Genomic DNA, 26,386 nt, shown 5'->3' with positions numbered 1-26,386 from the left:
TGTTTCTTGCTCGCCTTTTCACTACACGTAAATTAAACAATGGCGCCCTCATGTGACAGTTTAATGAGCAGACATACTGTCTAAATTAGCCTTTCGTGCAAAATCAAAGAATTAAAATGCATGTAATTTTCTCACCTCATGTTGTTCCAAACCCATATGATTTTCTTACCTATGCAAAAAAAAATATATATATATTTGGCAGAATATTAGGGACTGACACCTTCAATCACTATCCACTTCAATTGCAATTATAGACTCCACTGAAATTTAAAGACAGAAAACACCATATAAATAAAATAAAATAAAAGACAGAAGAGGGCAGATTCCAAGATTCCATACTAATTTATTATGATTTTACAGTTGGAGCAGTAATTGTCGTAAATATACTCTAATACACAATGCAATGAAATGCAAAATTTAAAATACAGGTAAAACACTAGACAGATAGATAGATACAGTTAAGCTCAAAAGTTTACATACACCTTGCAGAATCTGCAAAAATGTTAATTATTTGACCAAAATAATAGGGATCATACAAAATGCATGTTATTTTTTATTTAGTACTGACCTGAATGAGATATTTCACATATATAACGTCTATATATAGCCTACATGAGAAAATAATAGCTGAATTCATTAAAATGACCCTGTTCAAAGTTTACATAGGCCTACACTTGATTCTGTGTTGTTACCTGAATGATCCACAGCTGTTTTTTTTTTTTTTGTTTTTTTGATAGTTGTTAATCCCTTCTTTGTCCTGAACAGTTAAACTGCCTGCTGTTCTTCAGAAAAATCCCACAAATTATTTGGGTTTTCATCATTTTTGTTTATTTGAACCCTTTCCAACAATAACTGTATGACTTTGAGATCCATCTTTTCACACTGAGGACAACTGAGGGACAGACAAGGGACTTATAAACAACTATCACTTAAAAAAAAAAACTGAATCATTCACATAACAACAGAGTATTAAGAATCAAGTATATGTAAACTTTTTTTTTAATTTCAACTATTATGTTCTCGTGTGGACTACATGTCTTCCATATGAAATATCTTATTCAGGTCAATACTAAATAAAAAATAACATGCATTTTGTATGATCCTCTTATTTTGGTAAAATATTTAACATTTTTGCAGATTCTGCAAGGTGTATGTAAACTTTGACCTCAACTGCACAAGTTTTTTTTTTTTTTTTGTGGCTTGAACTAAATGTGTTTATAATTCAAATATACAAACCTACCATGAGAAAAACTCAAGTCCCGTTATGTCCTATTTGGATATGAATACACGATACAGGCTATAAATACGGGAAACATTATAAAAGCTACAAATAACTTATTATAAAGTGCCATCATGGCATTAAATGTGTCATAAAGTATGCTAACATACATTACTTGAGTCCGAGGAAAGAAAGTCTACGCTACTGAGGTAAAATCTCTCATCAAAATTCATTCACATTCCTACTTCTTCATATTTCCATTTGCAATCACCAAGCCTTTGTCTTCGACAGGAAATAAAAAAATCCATCATTTCCAGTGACAATAGAAGCAATAAGTTTAACTCAGTGTGTAGCCGTCAGTGCTTATTACCCGAAATCATTTTAATTGGCCTCGGGAGGATCGCGACAGGCGAAATTAAACGCTGTCAGTCAGCTGGGGACGGCACCTGTCAATCAAAACGTCCGTTATAAAGTCGCTCTGCTTTCTCGCCGTCTAGTCAAACGCGGGAAGAGAGCGCGGGGACTCATCGATTCCACAAGTGCGCGGAGTGAGAGAAAATTTCGTTCTCTCTGCACATACTGCCGAATTTGTCTTCATTTTCTAATTAACCACAGAGGAAATGGATAAATTACCTGCTATGAATATCAGCGCTGGAAACAGTTCCGTGGATAGACGCTCGTTTCTAGAGAGAAGCGGATATCAGCACCTAGATCACGGAGATCTGAGGGTTTTGATTCCAGTGGTGCTAGGAGTCATCTGCGTCCTGGGTTTCACCGGGAATGTAACGGCTATAGGGGTCCTGATCACCAACGCGCGTAAAAGTAAGCTGTCCATAATCAACGCTCTCATCCTCAACCTCATGCTAGCTGATGGTCTGGTCCTGGCTTTTGCTGTTCCCTTCAAAGCCACTGCTTATTCTCGTGCCAGCTGGACCCTGGGATTGTTTGTCTGCAAGACCTGCGACTGGTTCTTGCACTCCTGCATGGCTGCAAAGAGCTTTACCGTGGCCATCATGGCCAAAGCTTGCTACAGGTATGTCAGTAACCCCACCAAGCAGGTAAGCATCCGTTTGAAGACTATCCTGGTAGTCCTACTCTTTACATGGCTCATGGCGTGCGTGGTCCCCATTCCACAGTGGCTTTTTTCCACCCTGCAACGAGAAGCCAACGGAATGATTTGTGTTCAAGCTGTTCCAGTCGATGCCCATGACTTCATGTCCGTGTATGTCAAAGCATACCCTCTCCTGGCCTACTGCACACCTCTGAGTTTCGCCCTGCTTTATTTCTGGAAGGCATATGGACGATGCCAACGCAGGTGTAGCAAAACCCAAAACCTGCGGACGCAGATTCGATCTCGCAAACTCACCCTGATGCTGTTCAGCCTGACAGTGGCCATGGCCACCATGTGGCTCCCACAATGGGTGTCCTGGGTTTGGATGCGGCACGCGTTTGAGACTGATGGTGCCTTCCCTCCAGTCCTCTTCACTCTCTCCGCCCAGCTCCTCATGTTCTCCATCTCTCTGGTCAACCCTCTCATCGTTCTCGCCCTCTCTGAAGAGTTCAGGGAGGGCTACATTGGCTTGTGGCGAAGACTAACTCTGCGCAAACAACAGCCGAAACAACACAAGCCAGGTCCGCACACCCCAACTGCCCCAAAGTCACCCACCCCAAGACCTGAAACTTCAGCCCACCTTCCTCCACACCAGCCTGGGCGAACAGAGGAGCAAACGCCTGAGAAGCAACCAGACCAGAGTGGAGGACAGCAGGAAAGCCCGACCAACAAAGATGGAATAGTACTGCAAGATGTAGAGCAGTTCTGGCAGGAGAGAGAAACCGCCTCCCAGTCACAGGAAAATGATCCTGTGCCCTGGGAACATCAGGATCCGAAGGAGGGAAAACAGTAAGGAAGTGATAATCCCTATTCTTTTACATTTCATCAATGTGGAAGAATAAAAAAAAAAAAACACAACAGATCAGACCTCACCTGAACTTGGTCCCCTTATTGTGACTAATCAATGATGGATATGGTTTTAATTTGTTTTTGTGTTTGTGTTTAACTCTTCTTAACATGATAAAAAGTGCTAAAGCTGGTTTGATATCATTTATCAGTATATGGAAATGTTTTGTATTGTATTATGTATGTATTATATATTAAAATGAGTAGCGGTAACACTAAAGAAACTAGTGTGTGGTGATGTCATGTGCGTACAGATTCACCAAGACAATAAAAATGCCGAAAAGCTGTGAATAGCTCTCTCCTGCCTATGGTATTGTTAAAAATAGATGTTGACATCAACTTTTATTAATATAGATTTGCCCCTTTTTACACATTTATGGAAATGAAAATGAATAAATATGCTATAAAGAAAGTATTTGTGTAAAATAAATGTATATATAGATTACCTACAACGGAGCAGTGTTGTTTTTGTGGTCTGCTTTGAGCTGTTATACATTTCACACATCTGTAAAATGTAAAACCGAATCAGAGGAGTAAAAAAATGGTTGCTTTTATTCAACTTCAGCTGTACATAAAGCAAGTCCAAAAAACCAGATCTTTTTTTAAGAAACATCTGAACAATTAAATTAAACCGTAAGACCAGTTGACATGGCCAACTGCCAGTGCTCATACGGTCAGTTGTAACACATTGTAAACAAACTAATGAATACATATCCATATATATTCATCATCTAGAAACATCTTACATGTTAACCCAACAGTCAGTTAAAATTACATATACACAGAGAGGCTTTCATCATTTTTGAATATCCCTGTGGGTGACTAAAGTCACCAAAATATGTTCACAAAACTGGGAGGTTCTCCCAATTTCAGCAAATCACAGTTTGGAGCAAAAGATGGGACACATGAAATGGGATGTTCGCCATCTGAGACTGTAGCAGAGCTCTGGAGGACAAAAAAAAGGATTGGCAGGCACCAGGTGGTCTTACCTCCAAAAAACCGTTCAGGACAGTTACCCAAACACAAGACAGACTGTCTACAATCACCACTGAGCATCTAATGTGGCTTCAACCCTCAAATGGACGGATAAAGAGTTAAAGAACATGAAAATACTGGCTCCTCATGGAGATGACCTAGAAATGCATCATACAAAAACACTTCCAGTTGGTCCGAATACTTATTCTGTGTCTTACACTTAGCTAAATTGATTGGTCGTTATCCCATTATGTTCTTTGTGGCATGAGCTTAGTGGGGAAGTGGGTGTGTACCGTTCACTTTGAAAGGTTTGACATGTAGAACTTTCGACCTGGAGTGATTTACCGTTTCTGTAAGTCTATCATGAACGGTGGTAGTGTGGGCCCAAGGAGTGGGAAAAAAATTATCTGGGAGGTGTGTGATATCATTTAGTGGAGCGTCGAGCAGGTTCAAAGGCAGTGGGAGGAGGAGGTGGTCCCCTGCGGTCTAGCTCTTCCACATATGCCATGAGGAGTTTGTGCCTCTCTTCTGACATGCAGTCCAGAACCAGGTACCTTTTATCCTTTTGCAAGATCTTCTCTATGTCTGACAAGTGCTGCTCTGACTCCTGCATCAACTTACGTGATCTGAAGATAAAAAAAAGACATGCAATTAGAAATTTTTTGTAACTTTATCATCACTTTATCAATTCAAATCATCATTGCTAAATAAAAGTATTAATTACTATAACCCATCTTAAAAAAATCTAAATAAAAAAATTATACTGACTCCAAGCTTTTAAATGGTAGTGTATAATGTTACAAAAGCTTTTCATTTGAGATAAACACTGATCTTTTGATCTTTCTATTAAAAGAATCCTGAAAAATGAAACATAATGATTTCTGAAGGATCGATCATGTGGCAATGAAGACTAGAGTAATGATGCTGAAATTTAGCTTTGTTCATAGAAATAAGTTACATTTTAAATATATTTTTCAAAAATATGTCCAGATTTTAGTTTTTTTTTTTTCTGTACTTAGGTTCAAATAAATGCAGGTTTGATGAGCAGAAGAGACTTCTTTAAAAACATTACCAGTCCAAAGTTTTTTTTTTAACAGTAAGTATGTATATAACCCTAAGTATTAAATAAGAGTTTTAGCTGGTGGGTGGCCTAGCAGCCTATTCAGAAAAAGTAAAAATGTAGTTCTATTAATTAAAAAATAATGGCATAATAGCACGAAAATACTGTAATAATGTAATTACAATAATTATAGGGATAGTTTATCCAAAAATAAAAATTACCCAATGAATTACTCACCCTCAAGGCATTCTAGGAGTATATGACTTTCTTCTTTCAGACTAACACAATCAGAGTTAAATGTAAAAATGTCCTGGCTGTTCCAAGATTTATAATGGTAGTGAATGGGTGTTATTTTTCAATAGTCCATAAGAAGTCCAAAAAAGTGCATTCATTCATCATAAAAAGATTCCCACAAGGCTACAGGAGTGCTGTTTTCCTTTACTAAAGAATTGTATTTATATAGGGTAGAATTAGAATCTGGAGTTGTATAATCACAGATTTGAAGCTTCTCACTTGTAGGTGATGAACTTGGTCTCTTTCAGAAGAGTTCGGAAGTCCGCTTTGGCTGTGATATACTTGTCTTTGATGTAATCACCAAACTCCCTCTGTCTTTTCTATGGTGAACAGCAAGAACAGTTAGAGAAGACTTACTAAATAGCTGTAACAAAGACATGACATTTTGACAAGAGTGCAACACATACTTGTTTTTGAAAAATTTATCAAGAGGCAAAGACAGGTCTTACTCTGTCACTGCTGGAAAACTTGATGCATCTTGGATCTTCTTTAATGAGTTTCTTCACTTCCTTCCAAGATGTCATCAAATTGATCTGAAGTAGAGGAAGGAATTTGAGTCAGATTAACAACAGACAACAAGCAGAGTTAGACATATGACCCAGGTAATGGAATCAGGGCACTATGTACCGAGATAGTCTCATCCAGAAGTTGGCGAAAATGCTCCTTTTTCTTCTTTGCGAGGGCCTCAATGTGCTCGTTGAAAAGCCTCTCTTTCTCATCCCTCTCCAGTAGTGAGGACGACTCCCAGCGGTGATCCTTCCTCAGGGTCCGACGCGTCTCCGACCAGTTTGCATCAGACGACTTCACCTGTCACACGCAAAAAACAATTGAGAATGACAATTTTACAATTTTAGATTAAGGCTCAAGACTGAGATATGGCATTGTGTTAAGAAGCCATACTTGAACTATGTCTATTACCATATCAGACATGAGTGCTTTAAAATTCTGGACAGCCTCCTCCCTCTTGTGCTGTTCTCTTTCACGGTCAATCTCTTTGGTCTGCTCCGAGCGGAATCTCTGCACCATCCGCTCTCTTTCCCTTAGACTGGCCTCTATCCGGGCCTGTTTCTCTAGCTCCTTCTCTTTCTCAGAGTTTGGATTCTGGAGCGGTATCAAGAAAAGCTGAGTAGTTAATACATGTTTGTCTTTACATTTCTCTTTTATTCATTCTGTAAAAGTACAGTTGAGGTTTTCATACACCTCGCAGAATTAGCAAAATGTTAATTATTTTACCAAAACAGGAGGGATCATACAAAATGCATGTTATTTTTTTATTTAGTATTGACCTGAATTAGATATTTCACACAAGAGATGTTTAATTATAAAACGGTTAGTTCCATTCCTCAATTCTGATTGGTCAGCAGCTGTGTTTTATTCACGATACAGCACAGCTACGACCGCTTCACTCAACATTCGGTGTATCATTGAACCTCCTTAGCAACCACCCTTAGCAACGTAAACAAAGCTTTAGCAGTTAGGAACTACTTTTTACAGCGGAAGGCAGTTAATGATTTTACTTTATGAAAACGTACAACTTAATATATATATAAATTAATATATATTTTTGGATTTTAATATTTTTATTGTGTGGTAACCGTTTTATAAAAGCAATAAGGTACGAGAGGCCGTGCTGTATCATGAATAAATCACGGCTGAAGGGCGTTGTTATTTGATTTATAGAACAGAAGATTTATAGAACAGAAGACAAAATAATAGTTGAATTTATAAAAATGACCTAATTCAAATTTCACATATGCTTGATTCCTAATAATGTGTTGTTGCCTGAATGATCCACAATGATTTTTTTGTCCTGAACAGTTTTATCCCACAGTTTTATCCCACAAATTATTCATTTCTGTGTATTTAAAACCTATCCAACAATGACTGCGAATGATCGAATGCGATATTAAGCTCGATATGGCGTAGCTTGTCAGAGATTTACGTCTCTGTGTATCAATTGCCGCTACAGCGGAACCTGAGCGGAACGCACGTGATGGAGATTTACTACTAATCAAAGCACCGGCTTCATTGACTAAACGCGCCTCACAATATCGTTCGATATATTGCCCAGCCCTACCTCAACTGCATTTATCATCTAAATATTTTTATGCATTTCTGAATGGTATTTATCACTTGTTGAAGCAGCTTCACTAACCTTGGCAAGACGTTCCACATAGTTCTTAAAGAGTTCCTCTCGAGCTGCCGAGGTTTCCACAGCCTTGTATCGAGGGTCAGTCTCCATTTTTTCCTTCACTTTGCTCCAGCGTTGCTGACCATCCACATGGTAATCCGACAGGAGCTCAAAAAAGTCTTGCTTTACCTTAAAGCAAACAACAGCATCATAAATCTATAGGGTATTGGTTCTTAATGGTTAAAGTTCAAGGGATAAAAAGTTAAAAGGCAAGTTAAATGATTAGTTACTTATATTGTTGGATTCTGTGACAATGTTTCTTCACTTCTGACTATACATTTACAGTCATATATGTCTAAAGCCAATGATTAATGAATCACTACTCTCACTGGCTATTGCAACAGTTCAAAAATGTGACTAAAACACCTAATCGTTGTTAATACGGTTTGATTATCACGGAATTAGACGGGCATCCTCTGGTGAACCCCACCTGGTGAACACTCCCTCCTAACCTATGGCCCCCCCACACAGGTGACATTTCACTGGCATTAATGTTTGATGGCTGACCTTTAGCTGCCAAAGGCAATCAGCCCAGACGCTCTGCACTTAACCCTAACCACAGAGACAGCGAGTGTGTGGACCAAACGGCAGGGCAGATTACAGCTCAAGAACAGACAGTAGCAGTGTCTTAGTCTTAGTCTGCAAGTGTATTCGTCTGTGAACAAGCAGTGTATTATGTGACAATGAATGTGGAGCATTTTAAAAAGTTAGCAAGAGCTATCCAATGTATAATAATGTCTGGGTAGGGGGTCCTGGTACCTATTGAGCACTTGCTTCTATTGTATTAAATGTCAGTTAAATAACAAGCAGCACCTCCCAAAGTTTAATAGGATTGACATCTCAACTTGTGTTAAAGTAAGGTAACAGCTTTGTATAAACTTAATTTCCTCACCTTCTCCCCGCGATTCTTTGAGTTCTCTTTCTCCTTCTTTTTGAAGGCCGTCATATATTCAATAAAAATGGCTTCTCTGTCTTTCATCTTTTCAACAGCCTTAAAGCGTGAATCCTTGGCGTGTTTGGCAGCAAACTCACTGAATGTTGTTCTGTGAAGACAACAAAGTCGGTTGTTAGATTATGCATTTAGCATATTTACATTTACTGCAATGCAAAAGGAGGACAGGTTTTTTTTTTTATCTCCATTACCTATACTTCATATACAGTATTTTTTTTTCTTGCTACAGTCACCTTTACTCATAGAGGGTTTTAAGATATGATTTTTTTCAGAGGGTTTCCCAAGTTGCTTTGAAATATCATAGTTTGTGAATAGAACTACAAAATAAACATGACTTGACTTTGATGTTGTGAAAACTGAGACCCTGTCAGGTTATCACTGAATCAGGGATGTCAATTTAAAAGTAAAAAATTATAATTGTCACGCCAGGCCAGCAGAGGGAGCCCTTACCCCCACTGACTGTTGCTGCTCCCTCTGCTGCCTCTATGGTTACTTCCTGTTTATCAGACATAAAAGCCAGCTCATCACACACACACATCGCGAAGTATTGTTTTGCTCCAGCGGACTCTACCAAGCGTTTTCCTTTGCTCTCAGGTTTCCTAGTCTCCTTGTTGTTCCCTAGCCATAGTTCTGTTTTTGTTTTCCCAGTCTTAGTCTTAGTTTTCTAGTTTCTTGTTTTCATTTCATTGTTTCATTTGGACTGCCCACTTGGATTTTGACCCACGCTTGTTTATTGGATTACGCTATTGGATTGTCTTCGCTGTTCATGTTTGCTGGTGTTTTCGACCCTGTCTGTCTGACTACGATCTGCTTAATAAAGCCTTGCATTTGGATCCTCACTCTTGGTCGTCCCGTTTGTGACAGAATACTTCGCCATACCCCGGATCCAGCGGCTTTACCCACCAGCAGTACAACCCACCAAGAATGGATTCAGCAGGAAGTTTGTCCAACCCCGTAAGTCTGCTTTGCTCCATCTTTCAAAATGGCCGTCCCATCGAGCATTATGTGGAGGAGTTTCTTACATATTGTTTTTTGGCACCTTGTGATGAGACCATGTTGAAAGAATGCTTCTGGAGTGGACTTGATCCAGAGATCAGTTTTAATTTGCCTGATGAAGACCCCAGTTGGACTCTCGCACAGTTCATCAATTTTGTCTTGTTGTTTTGCAATACTCCGGTAACTGTGGGTGATTTAGATGTGCCACAGTGCAAAATGTCTGCTAGCCCAGAGCCTCAGCATAAGATGTCTGCCAGCTTAAAGCCACAGCACAAGATGTCTGCTAGCCCAGAGCCTCAGCACAAGATGTCTGCCAGCTTAAAGCCACAGCACAAGATGTCTGCTAGCCCAGAGCCTCAGCACAAGATGTCTGCCAGCCTAGAGCTACAGCACAAGATGGCCACCAACCCAAAGCCTGTTCACAAGATGGCTACCTTTCATGAACCTGTTCACAAGATGGCTACCTTTCCTGAACCTGCTCACAAAATGGCTGCCTTTCCAGAATCTGCTTTCGGAATGACTATTCTTCCTGAGTCCGCGTTCAAGATGGTCACCCAATTGGACTCAGCTCACCAGAAATCTACCACGTCTGACTTCTCTCGCAAGATGGCTGCCACCCCAAGGCCCGATCACAAGATGGCCGCCATCCCCAAGCCTGTTCACAAGATGGCTGCCACCCCCAAGCCTGTTCACAAGATGGCCGCCATCCCCGAACCTGATCACAAGATGGCTGCTGTTCCTGAGCCAATTCCCAAGATGGCCGCCCTTCCCGAGTCTGTTCACAAGAAGGCCACCGTCCCAAAGCCCGTTCACAAGATGGCTCCCGTTCCTGAGTTCCTGGTCAAGATGGCCACCACGCCAGAGCCTGCTGCAAAAATGGCTGCCACGCCAGAGCCTGCTGCAAAGATGGCCGCCACGCCAGAGCCTGCTGCAAAGATGGCCGCCACACCAGAGCTACCACGTCAAGCCATAATCCTGATGCCAACGCCTGCTAATGCTACGTCAGCCAAGCCAGCGCCTGCTCACGCCACATCAGCCAAGCCAGCGCCTGCTAACACCACATCAGCCGAGCCAGCATCTGCTAACGCCACGTCAACCAAACCATCGCCTGTTAACGCCATGTCTGCTGCTCCTGTACAGTCAAGTCACGACACAGCTCCTGTTCTTGTCAAGTCAAGTCACATCGTGGCTGCTGCCTCTGCAAGGTCAAGTCAAGTTACAGCTAATGCTCCTGTCAAGTCAAGTCAAGTTACAGCAGTTGTTCCTCCTGAGCCAAGTCAAGCAGCACTTCCTGAGTCAAGTCAAACAGCACTTCCTGAACCAAATCAAGCAGCACTTCCTGAACCAAATCAAGCAGCACTTCCTGAGCCAAGTCAAGCAGCACATCCTGAGTCAAGGCAAGACACCCCAACACTTCCAGAATATAAGCAAGTTACCACAGTGCTTACAGAGTCACATCAAGACACAGCAGTACCTCCTGAATCATGTCCAGCCGCCGCTGTCCCAGCAGAGCCAACTCAAGTCACAACCACTCCCTCAAAGCCATGTCAAGTCACAGCTGCTCCTGTCACGCCAAATCAAGTCACAGCTGCTCCTGTCACGCCAAGTCAAGTCACAGCTGCTCCTGTTACGCCGAGTCAAGTTACAGTTGTTCCTCTCACGCCAAGCCAAGTCACAGCTGTTCCTGTCATCCCAAGTCAAGTCACTGCTATTCCTGTCACGCCCAATCAAGTCACAGCAGTTCCTTCCAGGCCAAGTCACGTCTCGCCCGAACATCCAGAGCCGGGACATGTTTCGTCTGATCTGCCAGAGCCTTCGCTCCCAAGCCACGCAGAGCCTTCACTCCCAAGCCACGCAGAGCCAACGCTCCCAAGCCATGCAGAGCCAACGCTCCCAAGCCATGCAGAGCCAACGCTCCCAAGCCATGCAGAGCCAACGCTCCCACGTCACGCAGAGCCAACGCTCCCAAGCCTCACGCCCACTGACCCGGAGGGCATTCCTCTGCCAACTGCGCTACCTGCTATGGCAATCGCCATTTTGAGTGTGTGGGCTGCACACTGCGCCCCAGTTGCCTCTTCGGCCCATGAGTCTGCCCACAAGTTTGTTCTGGAGACCTCATCTACAGGCATGTCCGCTGCGCCTATACCTCTTTCGGAGGTGGCGTACATAGCGGAACTTCACGCTCTGCCCGCTCCGCCAAGGCTTCACGCTCTGCCCGCTCCGCCAAGGCTTCACGCTCTGCCCGCTCAGCCAAGGCTTCACGCTCTGCCCGCATCGCCTGTGCTCCCTGCTCTGCCAGCACCGCCAGTGCTCCCTGCTCTGCCAGCACCGCCAGGGTTCCCTGCTATATCTGCTCCGCCAGGACTCCTTGCTCTACCTGCTCCGCCAAGGTTCCTTGCTCTGCCTGTTCCGCCAAGACTCCTTGCTCTGTCTGCTCCGCCAAGGTCCCTTGCTCTGTCTGCTCCGCCAAGGTCCCTTGCTCTGTCTGCCCCGCCAAGACTCCCTGCTCTGCCTGCACCGCCTAGGTTCCCTGTCATCTCTGTCTTGGCGTCTGGGGCCGTTCCAGAAGTCTCTGTCTGCCCAGGAACTGCCACGAAAGTCGTTCCTGAAGTTCTCGTCTGCCTGGTCACGGCTATGGAGGCCACGTTCTCCCATGAACTCTCTACTTCTCTCCTTGCTCTGTCTGCCTCCTCTATCTCTGTTCTCCCCAGGTCCCAGTCCATAATGCGGCCTCCTGTTCCGCCCTGGAGGGCTTCTACGCCTCCTGTTCCGCCCTGGAGGGCCCCTGCGCCTCCTGTTCTGCCCTGGAGGGCTCCTGCGCCTCCTGTTCCGCCCTGGAGGGCTCCTGCGCCTCCTGATTCGCCCTGGAGGGCTCCTGCGCCTCCTGCTCCGCCCTGGAGGGCTCCTGCGCCTCCTGTTCTGCCCTGGAGGGCTCCTGCGCCTCCTGTTCCGCCCTGGAGGGCTCCTGCGCCTCCTGATTCGCCCTGGAGGGCTCCTGCGCCTCCTGCTCCGCCCTGGAGGGCTCCTGCGCCTTCTGCTCCGCCCTGGAGGGTTCCTGCGCCTCCTGCTCCGCCCTGGAGGGCTCCTGCGCCTCCTGCTCTGCCCTGGAGGGCCGCTCCGCCTCCTGCTCCGCCCTGGAGGGTTCCTAAACCCCTTGCTCCGCCTTCGGCTCCGCCCTGGAGGGCTTCTACGCTTCCTGCTCTGCCCCGGAGGGTCGCTAAGCCTCCTGCTCCGCCCTGGAGGGCTCCTAAGACTCTTGCTCCACCTCAAAGGACTGCTCTGCCTCCAGCCCTGCCCTGGAGGGCTCCTGAATCTCCTGCCCTGCTCTGGAGGGCCTTTGCCCAACCTGTTCTGCCTCAGTCTCCTGGCCCCCCCACCGCTCCCCTGGACTGTTTCCTCCTGTTGTTTTTTGGAGCGTCTGGAAGCCGCTCCTTGGGGGGGGGCTATGTCACGCCAGGCCAGCAGAGGGAGCCCTTACCCCCACTGACTGTTGCTGCTCCCTCTGCTGCCTCTATGGTTACTTCCTGTTTATCAGACATAAAAGCCAGCTCATCACACACACACATCGCGAAGTATTGTTTTGCTCCAGCGGACTCTACCAAGCGTTTTCCTTTGCTCTCAGGTTTCCTAGTCTCCTTGTTGTTCCCTAGCCATAGTTCTGTTTTTGTTTTCCCAGTCTTAGTCTTAGTTTTCTAGTTTCTTGTTTTCATTTCATTGTTTCATTTGGACTGCCCACTTGGATTTTGACCCACGCTTGTTTATTGGATTACGCTATTGGATTGTCTTCGCTGTTCATGTTTGCTGGTGTTTTCGACCCTGTCTGTCTGACTACGATCTGCTTAATAAAGCCTTGCATTTGGATCCTCACTCTTGGTCGTCCCGTTTGTGACATTAACATTTGTGTCCCTGGACGACAAAACTAGTCTTAAGTAGCACAGGTATATTTGTAGCAATAGCCAAAAATACATTGTATATAGGTAAAAATGATTGATTTTTCTTTTATGCCAAAAAACATTAGGATATTAAGTAAAGATCATGTTTCATTAAGATTGTAAATTTCCTACCATAAATATATCAAAACTTAATTTTTGATTAGTAATATGCATTGCTAAGAACTTCAGTTGGACAATTTTATAGGCGATTTTCTCAATATTTTGATTTTTTTGCACCCTCAGATTCCAGATTTTCAAATTGTTATAATTCGGTCAAATATTGTTCTATTATAACAAACCGTACATCAATGGAAAGCTTATTTACTCATGATGTATACATCTCAATAAAAAAAAAATCACCCTGGTTTTGTGATCAAGGGTCACATTTATTAATATGTTCAATAAATGAACATTGATTAATAAGTTAAATTAATAATAATGAACTAATAAACATTTTTTAAACTGTGTAACAAATGTTCATGTTTTTGATTATTGCTAATGCTTCTAATAATTGTGTGTGATTTTTAATTTAAAGCCTTTTGGGTTCATTTTAACCCAGCCATACAGTAATTATGTAGAGTTAAATAAAAAAACATTTAACCCAACTGTTGGGTTTTGTCCATATTTCACCCAGCGCTGGGTTGTATTTAATGCAGAATTCTTTTGAGTGAACTCACCTTCAGGTTATCCAATATGTAGGAAATTTTGGAAAAATTCTGCATTAAATCACTTGCTCACCAATGGATCCTCTGCAGTGAAAGGATGCCGTCAGAATGAGAATACAAACAGCTGATAAAAACATCACAATAATACACAAGCAATCCACATGACTCCAGTTCATCAATTAACATCTTGTGATTTGAAAAGCTGCTCTTTACAACAAATCCACAATTAAGACTTTTGTTTAACTTAAAAATGTCAATAATCCATATTAACACTTCCTCCAGTTAAAAAATCTATCCCTTCTTGTTCTCTCACATCAAAATCCACTGACATATGTGACCCAGGACCACAAAACCAGTCATAAGTGTCAATTTATCCATCAATCGAATAAATAAGCTTTCCATGTTTGTTAGGTTAAGATGCAACTATTTAAAAGTCTAAAATCTGAGGATGCAAAAACAAATCGCCTTTAAAGTTGTTTAAATAAAGTTCTTAACAATGCATATTACTAATCAAAAATTAGGTTTTGATATATTTATGGGAGGAAATTTACAAAATATCTTCATGGAACATGATCTTACTTAACAGTCTAATGATTTTTGGAATAAAAAAAAAAATCGATCATTTTGACCCATACAATGTATAGTTGGCTATTGCTACAAATATACCGGTACTACTTAAGACTGGTTTTGTGGTCCAGGGTCACATATTTGTTTAAAACTGTTTGGGTCTTTTTAAGCAGTGCTTGATCTGGTCATATTTCTCTCTTGATTCAGACAAGACAACTTTTTCAGTTGAGCTGCACTGAGTTTATGACTTGGTTTAAATGTATACTATTTGATTTGTATGAAAACAAATGATTTTTAGAAACTTAAATATCTTTAAGTCTACCCCCCACTCCTGAAGCAAACCTTACTAAGCAGATTGTAAAAATTAGGTTTTACAAATCACCAGCAGTTATTCAAAAAGTAAAATACTTTGTGTGTTGGATTTGGCTCCATAAGACAGAAAAAGGTTGGGAAACACTAGAATAGAGTAGAAAAAATGAATTCTCAAAACCTAATATAAAATAAAGTGCAGTATGTATGTACGTATGTATGTATTTATTGCAACCCAGTCTCATAAAAATATGTACCTCTGGGTACTTTTTAGCAGCACCGTTTTTACGTACCTTACTGCACGTTTCGCGCAAGTTTCAAAAAGAAATAGCTAAAGCACAGGTTCAATGTGTGAACCATGGTACGTTTTTATTATGTTGATATAGGTATTGCTGTATTTTTATTACGTTGCTTCAGGTACATATTGCGGGAGTTCAGAGTTCAAATATCCGGGGACTGTTGCTAAAAGTTAATGCTGTATCGTGTTGGAAATATGTCCTACACCATAGCCAACCCTAAACCTACTCAATAATGTTAACAAATGCAAAACCGATATAAAAAGACATTTGCTGACACCATTTAAATCTTCCTTGTGTGTACATTTGAACTCGTTTATCAAACCATAGTAACATGGGATTCGAACCAGAGCTCTTCACCTCCGTACTTCCGTACTGCGTGAGCTACTGAACAAACCTACCGTCTATGAAAAAGTAATTGTGCGAAAATTACGCACCATCAAACTCTGTAAATCATACTTTGTGTGAAAAGGAACAAAATGTTTAGGTCAGAGTTTTAGTTTCACTAGTCTGCCTCTAGTGTTCATTTCTTTTGGATACTGCTGTGATATATACTTATTAGTATGAGACCAGGTAGCTTTATTTGGCATTGTTAAAAATTGTCAGCATTGCAAAATGTTGTGATGAAATAGAATCATCCAATGCTCTCTTGGCAAAACTGATGGACTGAACACACTGCTTCCTGTGGTTAGGCACAACATTTATTTTTCCCCAGGAAGTATGTTGCATTGGTGACACAACTTGTTATAACTTGTTATAATTTCAAAACCATTAAAGTGTCATAACACAGGTAGACCAGCTGTCTTTTAGCACACAATATAATTTCAGATCTGATTTATTTCATCCATCATAGAGTGTGTTTTATATACTACTTGTATTATCTAAAAACATCTTTTTTAATTTTGATTAGCTGGTTTTTAAAAATCAGCATTATAGTTTATTGCTCCAATCATAAAATAAAGATCTGTCTGGCAGATCAAGACACCAAGAGAATTTGAGTGGACTCTAATTGTGGTCCTTACTTGCGCATTAAATCAAACACAGTTTCATGTTTCTTCAAATGAAGTCCCAGTGCTTGGCAGCAGAAAGTCTAATCAGAAGAATAAACTCTGCTTTACTTCAATTTAAAAGAGCTCTGGTCCGCTAAGCAGTGCTGCGCATCCCAATAAATAGCAAAGGCTTCTTACACACACAAATCACAGCTTCTCTTAATCACTTCATGCTTTCTGATAATCACAACAACCTAGATTCAGATTGTTAGTGTCAGGATTTACTAAACAGACACGATGAATGATGGACTTGTATTAGTCAAAGTAAAATGCAAATGTATACATTTTTATGTTTAAATTCTAAATCGAGATATAAAAATTATATCTGTGATACACAAATAAATAAATAATGACCGAAAGGAACGGATTTCTTCAACAGCTGCATAGAAGAGGCAGCCAAATCCTTTAGTCAGTTAAATCACAGACTGTCAATATTGCAAATAAAATAAAAGTGACTTCTCCAGAACCTACACAATCCATGTTATCGGTCTAAGCATGCATTTTGGTGAAACCACAATCGTTATTCATCAGGCAGGCGCTGCTTTAAGACCTCCTCAATTAAAGAACTGTCACTTTCAATTAGAGCCCTTTCTACGCTGCCTCACAGGGGAGTGAGGTGTAAACAAAGGAAAGTTTCTAAACATCAATTCTGAGAGGCGCGCTGACTGCAGTGTCCCAGAGAGAACGCTCTTGACTGCACTAGTGGCTGAAGAATTAGCTTCTGGAGGACAAACTGCTGAAAAAAAGGACAGACGGTGTTAATGTCTTTTTCCCCTTGGAACGAAAGTGATGTAGCCCCCGCTAGGTGCTCGGAGATGAGACACATTTAAATTTAAATAGCCCCTCACAAGCCACCAGCCTCCTCAGCCTCACTTAATTGATTGAGGATCGCCATTGGAGGAGAACAACCACATTTGACCCCCTGTATTTGTGATTTAAATCTCTGACATTGGCATATTTGCAAGAGCAACACTCAATGATTTGCCTGTAGACCAAAAATATCTGTTTGTTGACTGTATACCCGGACACAGATGTACTGACAAGTTGTTTATTTTTTGATATCCACAGATATATTTCGAGTGACCCACATTCTAAAATTTAAAGGCAGCTGTATGTATTATGTTGTTCCTAAAATTAATTGGCTTCGAAATATAATACTCAGATGTAAACAACAGAATGGATTTCCTAGCTAATGTACTACTGCATATCTTGTTCTGCTAATTTATGCTGTCTAAACTTTAGACAAAATGTGTGGAAGCTGCTCAATCATATAGAGAAGGACTTAGTAAGCAGAAAAGGGCACAGTATTTTGACAAACTAAAGTTAATAGGTGGTAAAGATACGTACTAACAGTATTTATTAAGGTATTATCCTAATATTTCAACTAACCTGACTAAAAATGATAAGAACAAACATGAATGTTGTCAAGATACTTCTCTAACATTTAATTTAACACACTCTTCACTAACAGCAGTGCATATACTTACTTGTCGGCAACCCCGCCAAAATAAAAGCTTGCTGATTTTAAGTTAGAAAATTATGAAAAGTCATAGTTAAAAAAATTTAATATTAGCATTTTATTTTTAAGTTTACTATACAATAATTGTATTTTTATTTAATACTTCCTTTTTATTTTAAAATACAATAGTATTATATCACACTTTATTAAGGCGAGACACTGCAGGTAAATAGGGTAAAAAAATAACTAATAGTTATCGCCTTACTTACTTGGTTTATTGATTGCATTGATAATTGCAAACATTTTTTGTATTACAGGTTTTCTAAAATGTCAGGTTGTAATATGCAAATGATGCATTATTTAATGAAATATGCGCTAATTTGCATACATTTCTAGCACTAAAATCTAAACACTGAATTAAGTCAGTTTCAAAATTCTTGTTTCATTTTTTTTTTTTTTTTACATATTAGAGCCAAATGTTTTTACAGAAGGAATTTTGGGTATCTAATTTTGTTACTCCATAATTCAGAAAATACTTAGAACAGGCAGAAAACACTATATTTTTTTTACAGTTTTTTGGGGAATAAAATGTTGTATAAAATCAAGCAAATTATATATGAACAAATCTCTCTGTAAATACCTGCAGAATATAGACAGAAATAAAAATGTAAAGTTTGGTGTGTTATTGAAGTGGAGATTTATGGCTCAGTGTAGAAGAAAAAACTAATTTTGAGAAAACGGGCTTTAAAAATATGTATTGTAACTGAAATCTATTGACACAAGAAGATAAAGTTCTATAAAAGAAACACTTAACATTGTCTTTTGGATGTTTTCTTTCCACTAGTCTGAAAAACCAAAAAACCAAAATCTCAAACTTGACAGGTGCATGAAAAAACTGTTCTTGCCTGCAGTGTCTCCCCTTAATTTGATAAAGTGCAATAATATTATTATCATTAATTTTTATAGTTACATTTAATGGATCCAGGACCAAACCAAATCTCCAGGTGCTCTTATGAGAACCAGGCTGAAATTCGTATATGCACACCCTAATATATAATATAATATAATATAAAATAATTTTTAAAGGTTGTTATATTAATAAAATAAATACAAAAACTAGTGCTGTCCAAACAAAATAACTGAGTAATTTTATGATTTTTGACTAGTTTTAGAAAGTGAAAAGAAACAATAATAATATCAAATCAAATAATATCATTAAATAATTTAATGTCCTATTTAACAGCCCTAAAAACTAATGTTGCTTTGCAAAAATAAAAATGCGAGTATCAAATGTGATGCATCAGGTTTTTGTTTATTTGTACATATCTCAGTTATCATTCTATTGCATTGCATTGTATATTTTGTGATCATTTATATTTATATGCATTTTATGTAAGTAGCACTGATTTACATTACAAGCTGCCAGAATTTCATCTTACGTTTGGCAATGTAAATATCAGCAACTGCACCAAACTGCATATTTTTGCTCACTTCGGGCCTTGAGAAATCAAGCATTTCAGAAAATGACACAAATTTTCACTAATCTCTTAGTGGGTGATAGGAAATAACATACATGCAGTATAAATGTTGTTGTTTTTTTGTTGTTGTTGTTTTTAGGATAAATCACATCTGTTATACCGATTATAGATATCTGCAATAATTGTGAAGCCCATCTCTAGTGGTAGTAGAGATGCAACCCTCATTTCTGAGTCCTTTTAGTAAATCTTTATATCCTATTTTATTAAAAATTTGGTTGCACTATTTTACAGTACACTCTTAAAAATAAAGGTGCTTCACGATGCCATGGAAGAACGTTTTTTGCCTAAATGGTTCCATAAAGAACCTTAAACATCTGAAGAACCTCTCTGTTTCACAAAAGGTTCTTTGTGGCGAAAGAAAGTTCTTCAGATTATAAAAAGGTAAGAAAGAGATGGTTCTTTAAAGAACCTTAAACTGAATGGTTCGTTGTGAAACCAAAAATGGTTCTTCTATGGCATCTCTGTGAAGCACCTTTATTTTTTAAGAGTGTACAGTGTACTTACCATGTACTTACCTAAGAAAGTACTGGTAATATAAAGTAACTACATGGGGTAGGGTAAGGTTTAAGGGTAGATTCAGACTTATTACCTAGTTATTACCTAGTTATTGTAATTAATATAATAAGTATGTAGTATGTACATGAGAAACAGGACTGTAAAATAAAGTGCTACCAAAATTTTGCTTGTATACTCTGTTCTAACTCAAACTTTGTGGCTTCTTATAGACACAATAAATTACATGTACCAAGCATATTTAGAATTGCAGCATCTTTGTGCCTCAAAGTATCAGACATTTCAGCAAGGCCGAGAGCGAAAATGCAAATCAAGCAAGATATCAACAAAGTACAGATTAAAATGAGCAATTTGTGAAAAACACATTTGTCTGATGGTTTTGTTTATTGGATCTAGTGAAAAGCCTTAACTACACTCTTAAAAAATAAAGGTGCTTCACGATGCCATAGAAGAACCTTTTTGTCGAAATGGTTCCATAAAGAACCTTTAACATCTGAAGAAACTTTCTGTTTCACAAAAGGTTCTTTGTGGCAAATAAGAAATTCAGATTATAAAAGGGTAAGCAAGAAATGGTTCTTTAAAGAACCTTTGACTAAATGGTTCTTCTATGGCATTGCTTGAAGAACCTTTTGAAGCACCTTTATTTTTAAGAGTAAATCCTAATTGTGAGTTTCTAAAAGCATTTGTCTCACTCTGCAATGGGAAAATGTTAAAAACAAGTCCAGGAGTTTAAGATTTGTTTGTGGTTAGTGAATTGGGGAATAGAGTAATTCTAAAACGGCACATTATGAGTGAAATAGTCTTTTGCTACAATATCAATATTAATTCTTAAGTAAATAAAAGGGCTGATGTTTTCTCAGGCCTCTTTGCCCATACGCTGCACTCTGGCCTGATTCGCTTCCTAATTGCTTGTAAATAAATCATTAACTTGAAAGCAAAACAAATCTAACAGCAACAAAAAGAAAGAGCACAAGAGAGAGAGAGAGCAGGAGATGAACTTCCCGATTCTTAGAGGAGGCAGCGAGGCAAGTGTTAAGCACAGATCTCATTTGAAGTCGCTCGGCTATAGACGAGAGGGGCACTTAACACTGTGGCATTTATTATTGCGGGATGTGTATTTCTTGCTCTTGTTTGAACTGGGATTCACAAAACCAGCCTAAAAGCCTGTTTCAATTTATCAGTGGGAATGTTTTGAATAAACCAGCGCGCTTTCTTCTTCTCTTTCATAGAGGAACCTATTTGACAACCTGAGCGCCCTATGATAAACGAAAAACCTTTGACTTTTCTTTATGTTTTTCTTTCTGCTTTTTTTCTGCCGTCATTCAAATAAGAAATACAATTACACTGGTCCGGACTTCTTTGGTGGGATTTTAAGTGCCGCCCTCCTTTACAGAATGACTTGAAATAATGAGGAGGCTTTCTTTCATGATTAGATGTGGCTGCACTGGCAACCTCAGCTCCCAGATAGACTCAAGAAGGCACTTAAATGAAAAGGCATCCTCTTCAGTGCTTTCTGCATTGGCCCTGTGCTGCATTGTACATTCACCCTTAATTACAGAATATAGAGAAATCCTGCCCGCAAAAAGAAAGTGGCACGAGCGTTCATTACGTCACAGCTGTGCACCTGCCGCTGAGTGATTGTGTGGGGACTCAAGGATCCGGTCAATGGAGCCTATCAAAACAGCAGCATTCACCGGCAGCGTCACCGCCACATAAAGGTTATTTTTGATCATAATGTAACAAACATCACTCTGATCAAGAGAAAGCATGAGTAATGCACAATGGCAAAGGCAAAGGGATGTACTGATGCCAATAAGCCGACTGGAAACGGGAGCTTTTCTGAAGCTGTTAATGGGATGCCTTGTGTACTTTTCGCTACATGTCATATATCAATTATTTCTTAGCTTTGCTTCAATAAACATCTATTGGAGAAAAGCAAGTGTGCTTTTCCATGGTTGCTTTGATGGTCTTTTAAGGCACTGTATAGCTCTGTGAATCCCTACACGTGTCTGTTTATAGGGGCTGCCCTGTCTTCATTTCACCCAGCCAATTTTCTGATAAATTACTCTAACGAACTGAACACAGATCAGCCCAATTAAGCCTCTAACTACTTGACAGACTCCTTGCTGAAGTGGTCCATACCACCAAAAGTGAGGTAGAGTGGGTGTTTATCTATAGCAATAGTGCAGAATGGACTCCATTTAAGAGAAAAGCAGCAATGCCATTACACAGGATTGTTGTGATCATCCTTAGTCACAGGAAATGTCTGATCACGATTGTGCTTGCACAAAAAGCTTTATGATGTTACTGATGTCCCGGGAGTTTTATTGTATGATGGTCACATTAAAATAGTGTTTAAAACCTTTTGCTGTAAGATGCATTTTTTTAGTTTATAGATTGGTGTGGGACGAATGTGACAACATCCTAAAATATGAAAAAGCATCATATAAAATACATTTTAAAAACAAAATGCTAACTAAAATAATGAATGAAATATTCCATGTCATTTTTTGTCATTTAATGTTCAATATTTTATATCAGTGTTGGCCCAAATGACAAACGATGACATCAAATAAAATTTTTTGCAATTACTAATGAGTGAATTGTCTTACTATATTGTCTTAAATTAAGCCAACATATTTTTTTAACATAATGAAAACAAAGAATTAAACATTCAGTTTCAATATTTATATTTCAGTATTAAAGCGATATTTCAATTCAGTTAATTCAATATGTATAGCAGTTGCACAAATTGCAGCTGTCCTCAAAATGAGTCTGTAATATTTTTTTCTTAAAACATTGTGCACTTATTTACCAAGAGGAGGAACATGCATCATGTCTAAAGTTAAATTTGAGAGTAAAATATATTTGTAAATATATGTCACTTGTAAACTAAATATTTGCTAGTTGTAATTTTGTCAGTATAGATTGTTTCACCCTTGTCCCACACCATAAAATATGACAATTCATCATGCTTTTTAAAAAACAAATGCTGACTAAAACTATGAAATATCCAATGTTGTGTCGATATACAGTATCTGTATTTTAATGTTCAATATTTAAAAGCAATGTTTGCACAAATGATAATGGTCTTCAAATTAACTAAATGATAATTAAATGTATTATAATTTCTACATCAAATACAATTTATTTTTGCCTTTATTAATGTTTTTTTCAAAAATTAGTGAACTTACTGTCTTACTATTGTCTTAAATTAAGCCATCATATTTTTTTATCTATTTAAAAAATATAATTAAATATTCAAATTAAATATTCAGTTTCAATATTTATATTTCAGTATTAATGCAATATTTAAATTCAATTAATTCAATATGTATAGCAGTTACATAAATTGCAACTGTTCTCAAATTTGGTTGTATCATGTTATTTGTATTTATATTTCATGACAGTTTTTTTTTACTCAAAACTTTAAGTGAAAGTTAAATATCACTTGTAAACAAAAAAAATATATATTGTCCAAACTAGTTGTAATTTTGTCAATATAGATTGTTTTAGTTGGCATTTGTTTTTAAGATTAGTAATTTTTAGTGATGAATGTTCATATTTTAAGATTGGTGTGGGACAAGGGTGAAACAATGAATAAAATATTAATGTATAATGTTGTTTCGATATACAGTTTATCTGTATTATTTTAACATTCAATATTTAATAGTCATGTTTGCACAAATGACAATGGTCCTCAAGTGAACTAACAATGATTAAATGTATCATCATTTCCACTTCAAATATATATATATATATTTTTTTGCTTTTATTAATAATTTTTTTTGAATTAGTGTACTTACTATTGTCTTAAATAAAGTCATATTTTTATCTAAACTATGAATACATATTCTGTTTCAATATTTATATTTCAGTATTAATGCAATATTTCAATTCAGTTAATTCAATGTATAGCAGTTACACAAATTCAGTTGTATTTATATTTATGTTTTATGATTAAAATAAAATTGCCTTTTGTTCTTACTTACCAAGAAGGGGAATACATATAATGTCTGAAAATAAATTTAAGAATAAAATATATTAATATAAATATATTTACAAATGTGAAAGGTAAATATCACTTGTAAGCGAAGTATTTTTATGTCCAATCAAGTTGTAATTTTGTCAATTTAAATAAAAAAAGTGTGAAAAAAAGATTTAACTGTGTATATTTAAGATATGCCATGAAATGAGCCTTAGCTCAGACGCAGAATATTGGCTATTTTATTCCAAATGCTGTTTGCACTGCTGTGATTTCCATCACAAAATGTTAAACATAATACATCATTTGAGATTTGGTGGAAATGGGACTGTGGTGGAACAGTTCATGATGTTCCAATAAAAAGAGACCAAAATGACAGAATTCATTCACTGTTGAACATTCTTAGTAGATGAATTAAATATAGTATTATTAGTGTGAAAAGTGTGCTTTAAGAGAGTGTATTGTCCAAGTCCACAGGGCCAAAAGTGCCTATAGTTGAAGAAACGCCTTATAATAATTATTTCTCTAGTACACCTTGAAGTTTAAGGAAAAGAGAATGGAGAGAGGCAGGGAAAGAAAGACAGAAAGAGAGTTAGCGGAGGGCTGGATGTTTAGGAGTCAGCAGGTGGATGAACAGAAGAAGATGGCAGGCTATTTGAATACTGATATGGCCCACCGTTTCTCCTATTTCCATTAATGACATGCTCATCAAGGGCAAACAAGAGAAGCCACCGCCGCCCCATTCCATCCACGCCTGTCACTGCACGGTGACGGCCCGCTTTTTGTATGTGTGTGTGTGCGCCTTTCAGTGTCTGTCTGAGGCCTGAGCTCAGCGCCCTACACAATAAAGTGTGAGACTGCCCCTCTCTGTCACAGTGGACAGGCGGTTCCGGGCTGAGACAAGCTCTATTCCCTCACCGTAAACCATCCCAAAGTATCCTCTACCTGAGGACGCCGCTATATACTGTGACACGGCCAAATTAACAGGCCGTTCATGTCACCTCTTCTGATGTCCCACCAGGAGGCCAGGAAATCAAGCTGTCACATCAGGCCAGTGAGACTGCACATCTCTTCAACGCTTCTCCGTAATAGCCTGTGCCACAAACTAGACAGGCCACATTCTCCAGTTTATTCTGGGATGCTATCAGGTGTCTCATTATTGCTTCTTGCTGGTTCAAAGAGATTGTAAATTGGGCTCCTGTGGTGATGATTGGTGTGGCGTAGATTGCTCCACTAGATATTTTCTTTTAGATCCCATTTTAAAGACGTTCTAGGGGACAATTAGCATCTAAAATTGGCCTTCTGTGTAAATGCTGATTAACCTTTCTGGTATCCTGCATTTGATTGCTCACAATGATTTAATATGAAGTATATACTCATTTACAAAGTCGCAAATGTCATCTTTGCAACTTTGACACAAGAGACTTTAAGGGCATGACTAAGTTAAGATCATAAAACATCTCAAAAAGCACTAAAAAAAGCTCCAGCATTCCCGTTTCTCTCTTCAGATAAAGATGACGGAAAGGTATAAGGGCTTGCCTGGTCATAGCTGATTCATCGCTGTCAATTTACTCTTTATGAATGCATAAAAGTTATAGTTTCAGCCAAGCCCTGAGATAATGCACATAAAACTGAGACTAACTCTGCTGTAATAGTTGCCATAAACCAGTGAGAGAATCTTTTAAGTTGCCTGCCATTTTCATGCTAATACTCATAAAGCTTACATGCACCTCGCCATTCAAGAAATGTCAAGACTTTGGCTGAAACTGAACTGATTTGCTGCTCAGTAAGTCAAACTGCTTAACAGACAGCAATCTGTAGACTTCTAATGCACCTTAACATCAGTAAATTACACCAATTTCAATTCATTTTAAAACATTTTTTGGTAGAAATACACTCTGTCCAAATGGTAGTAATCATAATTATATGGTTCTAATGCAAACTGTGGTTTGTATGCATACAAATCTAAAACGGTTCATACATTTTATGCATGAACATACAAAAACATATACACTTTTATGAATTGTTTAAGATTGTTAGGGCCACATTTCCTACTTCCCTATTCTAGAGTTGTAGGGTACAACGGGGCTAATGGTGCCCTGGGGTAAAAGGTGCCTTTGATATTACTTTCCTCTAAACCACTGTGAAAAATGTGCTGTAGCACTGTCCAAAACATCTACTTTTCAAGATACACATGCAAATTTGGCTGATGCTTAAAGCGATTGCGGCAGCAGCGCAAAGTTGATTCTGTACTTACTTAATCTAATATTTGATGGTTTTCTTTTTAAATGTTGTAGATTTAAGTAGCAACTGAGAATTGCTAAAATTCTTGAACATATCTTGACACAAAGGTCTTCTTAATGATTTTCAGTTTTGTTTAAGATAATTAAAGCAACAGTTTTAAATAACGAAAGAATATATAAAAGAAT

At 38.9% G+C, this 26,386-nt stretch overlaps 2 protein-coding genes across 2 annotated transcripts; one reads left to right on the top strand and one right to left on the bottom strand.

Moving 5' to 3' along the window:
* Nucleotides 1–1,742: 1,742 nt before the first annotated feature.
* Nucleotides 1,743–3,569, top strand: gpr151 (G protein-coupled receptor 151). The gene has a single exon (XM_073821187.1). It carries the CDS (start codon nt 1,840–1,842, stop codon nt 3,121–3,123), a length of 1,284 nt encoding a protein of 427 aa, XP_073677288.1. The 5' UTR covers nt 1,743–1,839; the 3' UTR covers nt 3,124–3,569.
* Nucleotides 3,570–3,710: 141 nt separating this feature from the next.
* Nucleotides 3,711–8,850, bottom strand: LOC141288096 (transcription elongation regulator 1-like). The gene is made up of 8 exons (XM_073820209.1): nt 8,840–8,850; nt 8,589–8,739; nt 7,661–7,825; nt 6,424–6,606; nt 6,133–6,312; nt 5,955–6,038; nt 5,725–5,825; nt 3,711–4,777 (listed from the first exon to the last, which is right to left on the bottom strand). Exons 1-8 carry the CDS (start codon nt 8,848–8,850, stop codon nt 4,576–4,578), a joined length of 1,077 nt encoding a protein of 358 aa, XP_073676310.1. The 3' UTR covers nt 3,711–4,575.
* Nucleotides 8,851–26,386: the final 17,536 nt, after the last annotated feature.

The sequence above is a fragment of the Garra rufa genome, chromosome 16 (genome assembly GCF_049309525.1).
Source record: "Garra rufa chromosome 16, GarRuf1.0, whole genome shotgun sequence".
Lineage (NCBI taxonomy): Eukaryota > Metazoa > Chordata > Actinopteri > Cypriniformes > Cyprinidae > Garra > Garra rufa.
Note: the sequence above shows the minus strand (reverse complement) of the source record. Positions and strands in the feature narration are given on the sequence as shown.

Coding starts and splice junctions, on each gene's coding strand:
- LOC141288096 (XM_073820209.1), bottom strand. Junction 7,826..8,588: donor CAAAGAATCGCGGGGAGAAG/GTGAGGAAATTA, acceptor GTTTGCTTTAAG/GTAAAGCAAGACTTTTTTGA. Junction 6,039..6,132: donor TTCTGGATGAGACTATCTCG/GTACATAGTGCC, acceptor CCTCTACTTCAG/ATCAATTTGATGACATCTTG.
- gpr151 (XM_073821187.1), top strand. CDS start 1,840: ATGGATAAATTACCTGCTATGAATATCAGCGCTGGAAACAGTTCCGTG.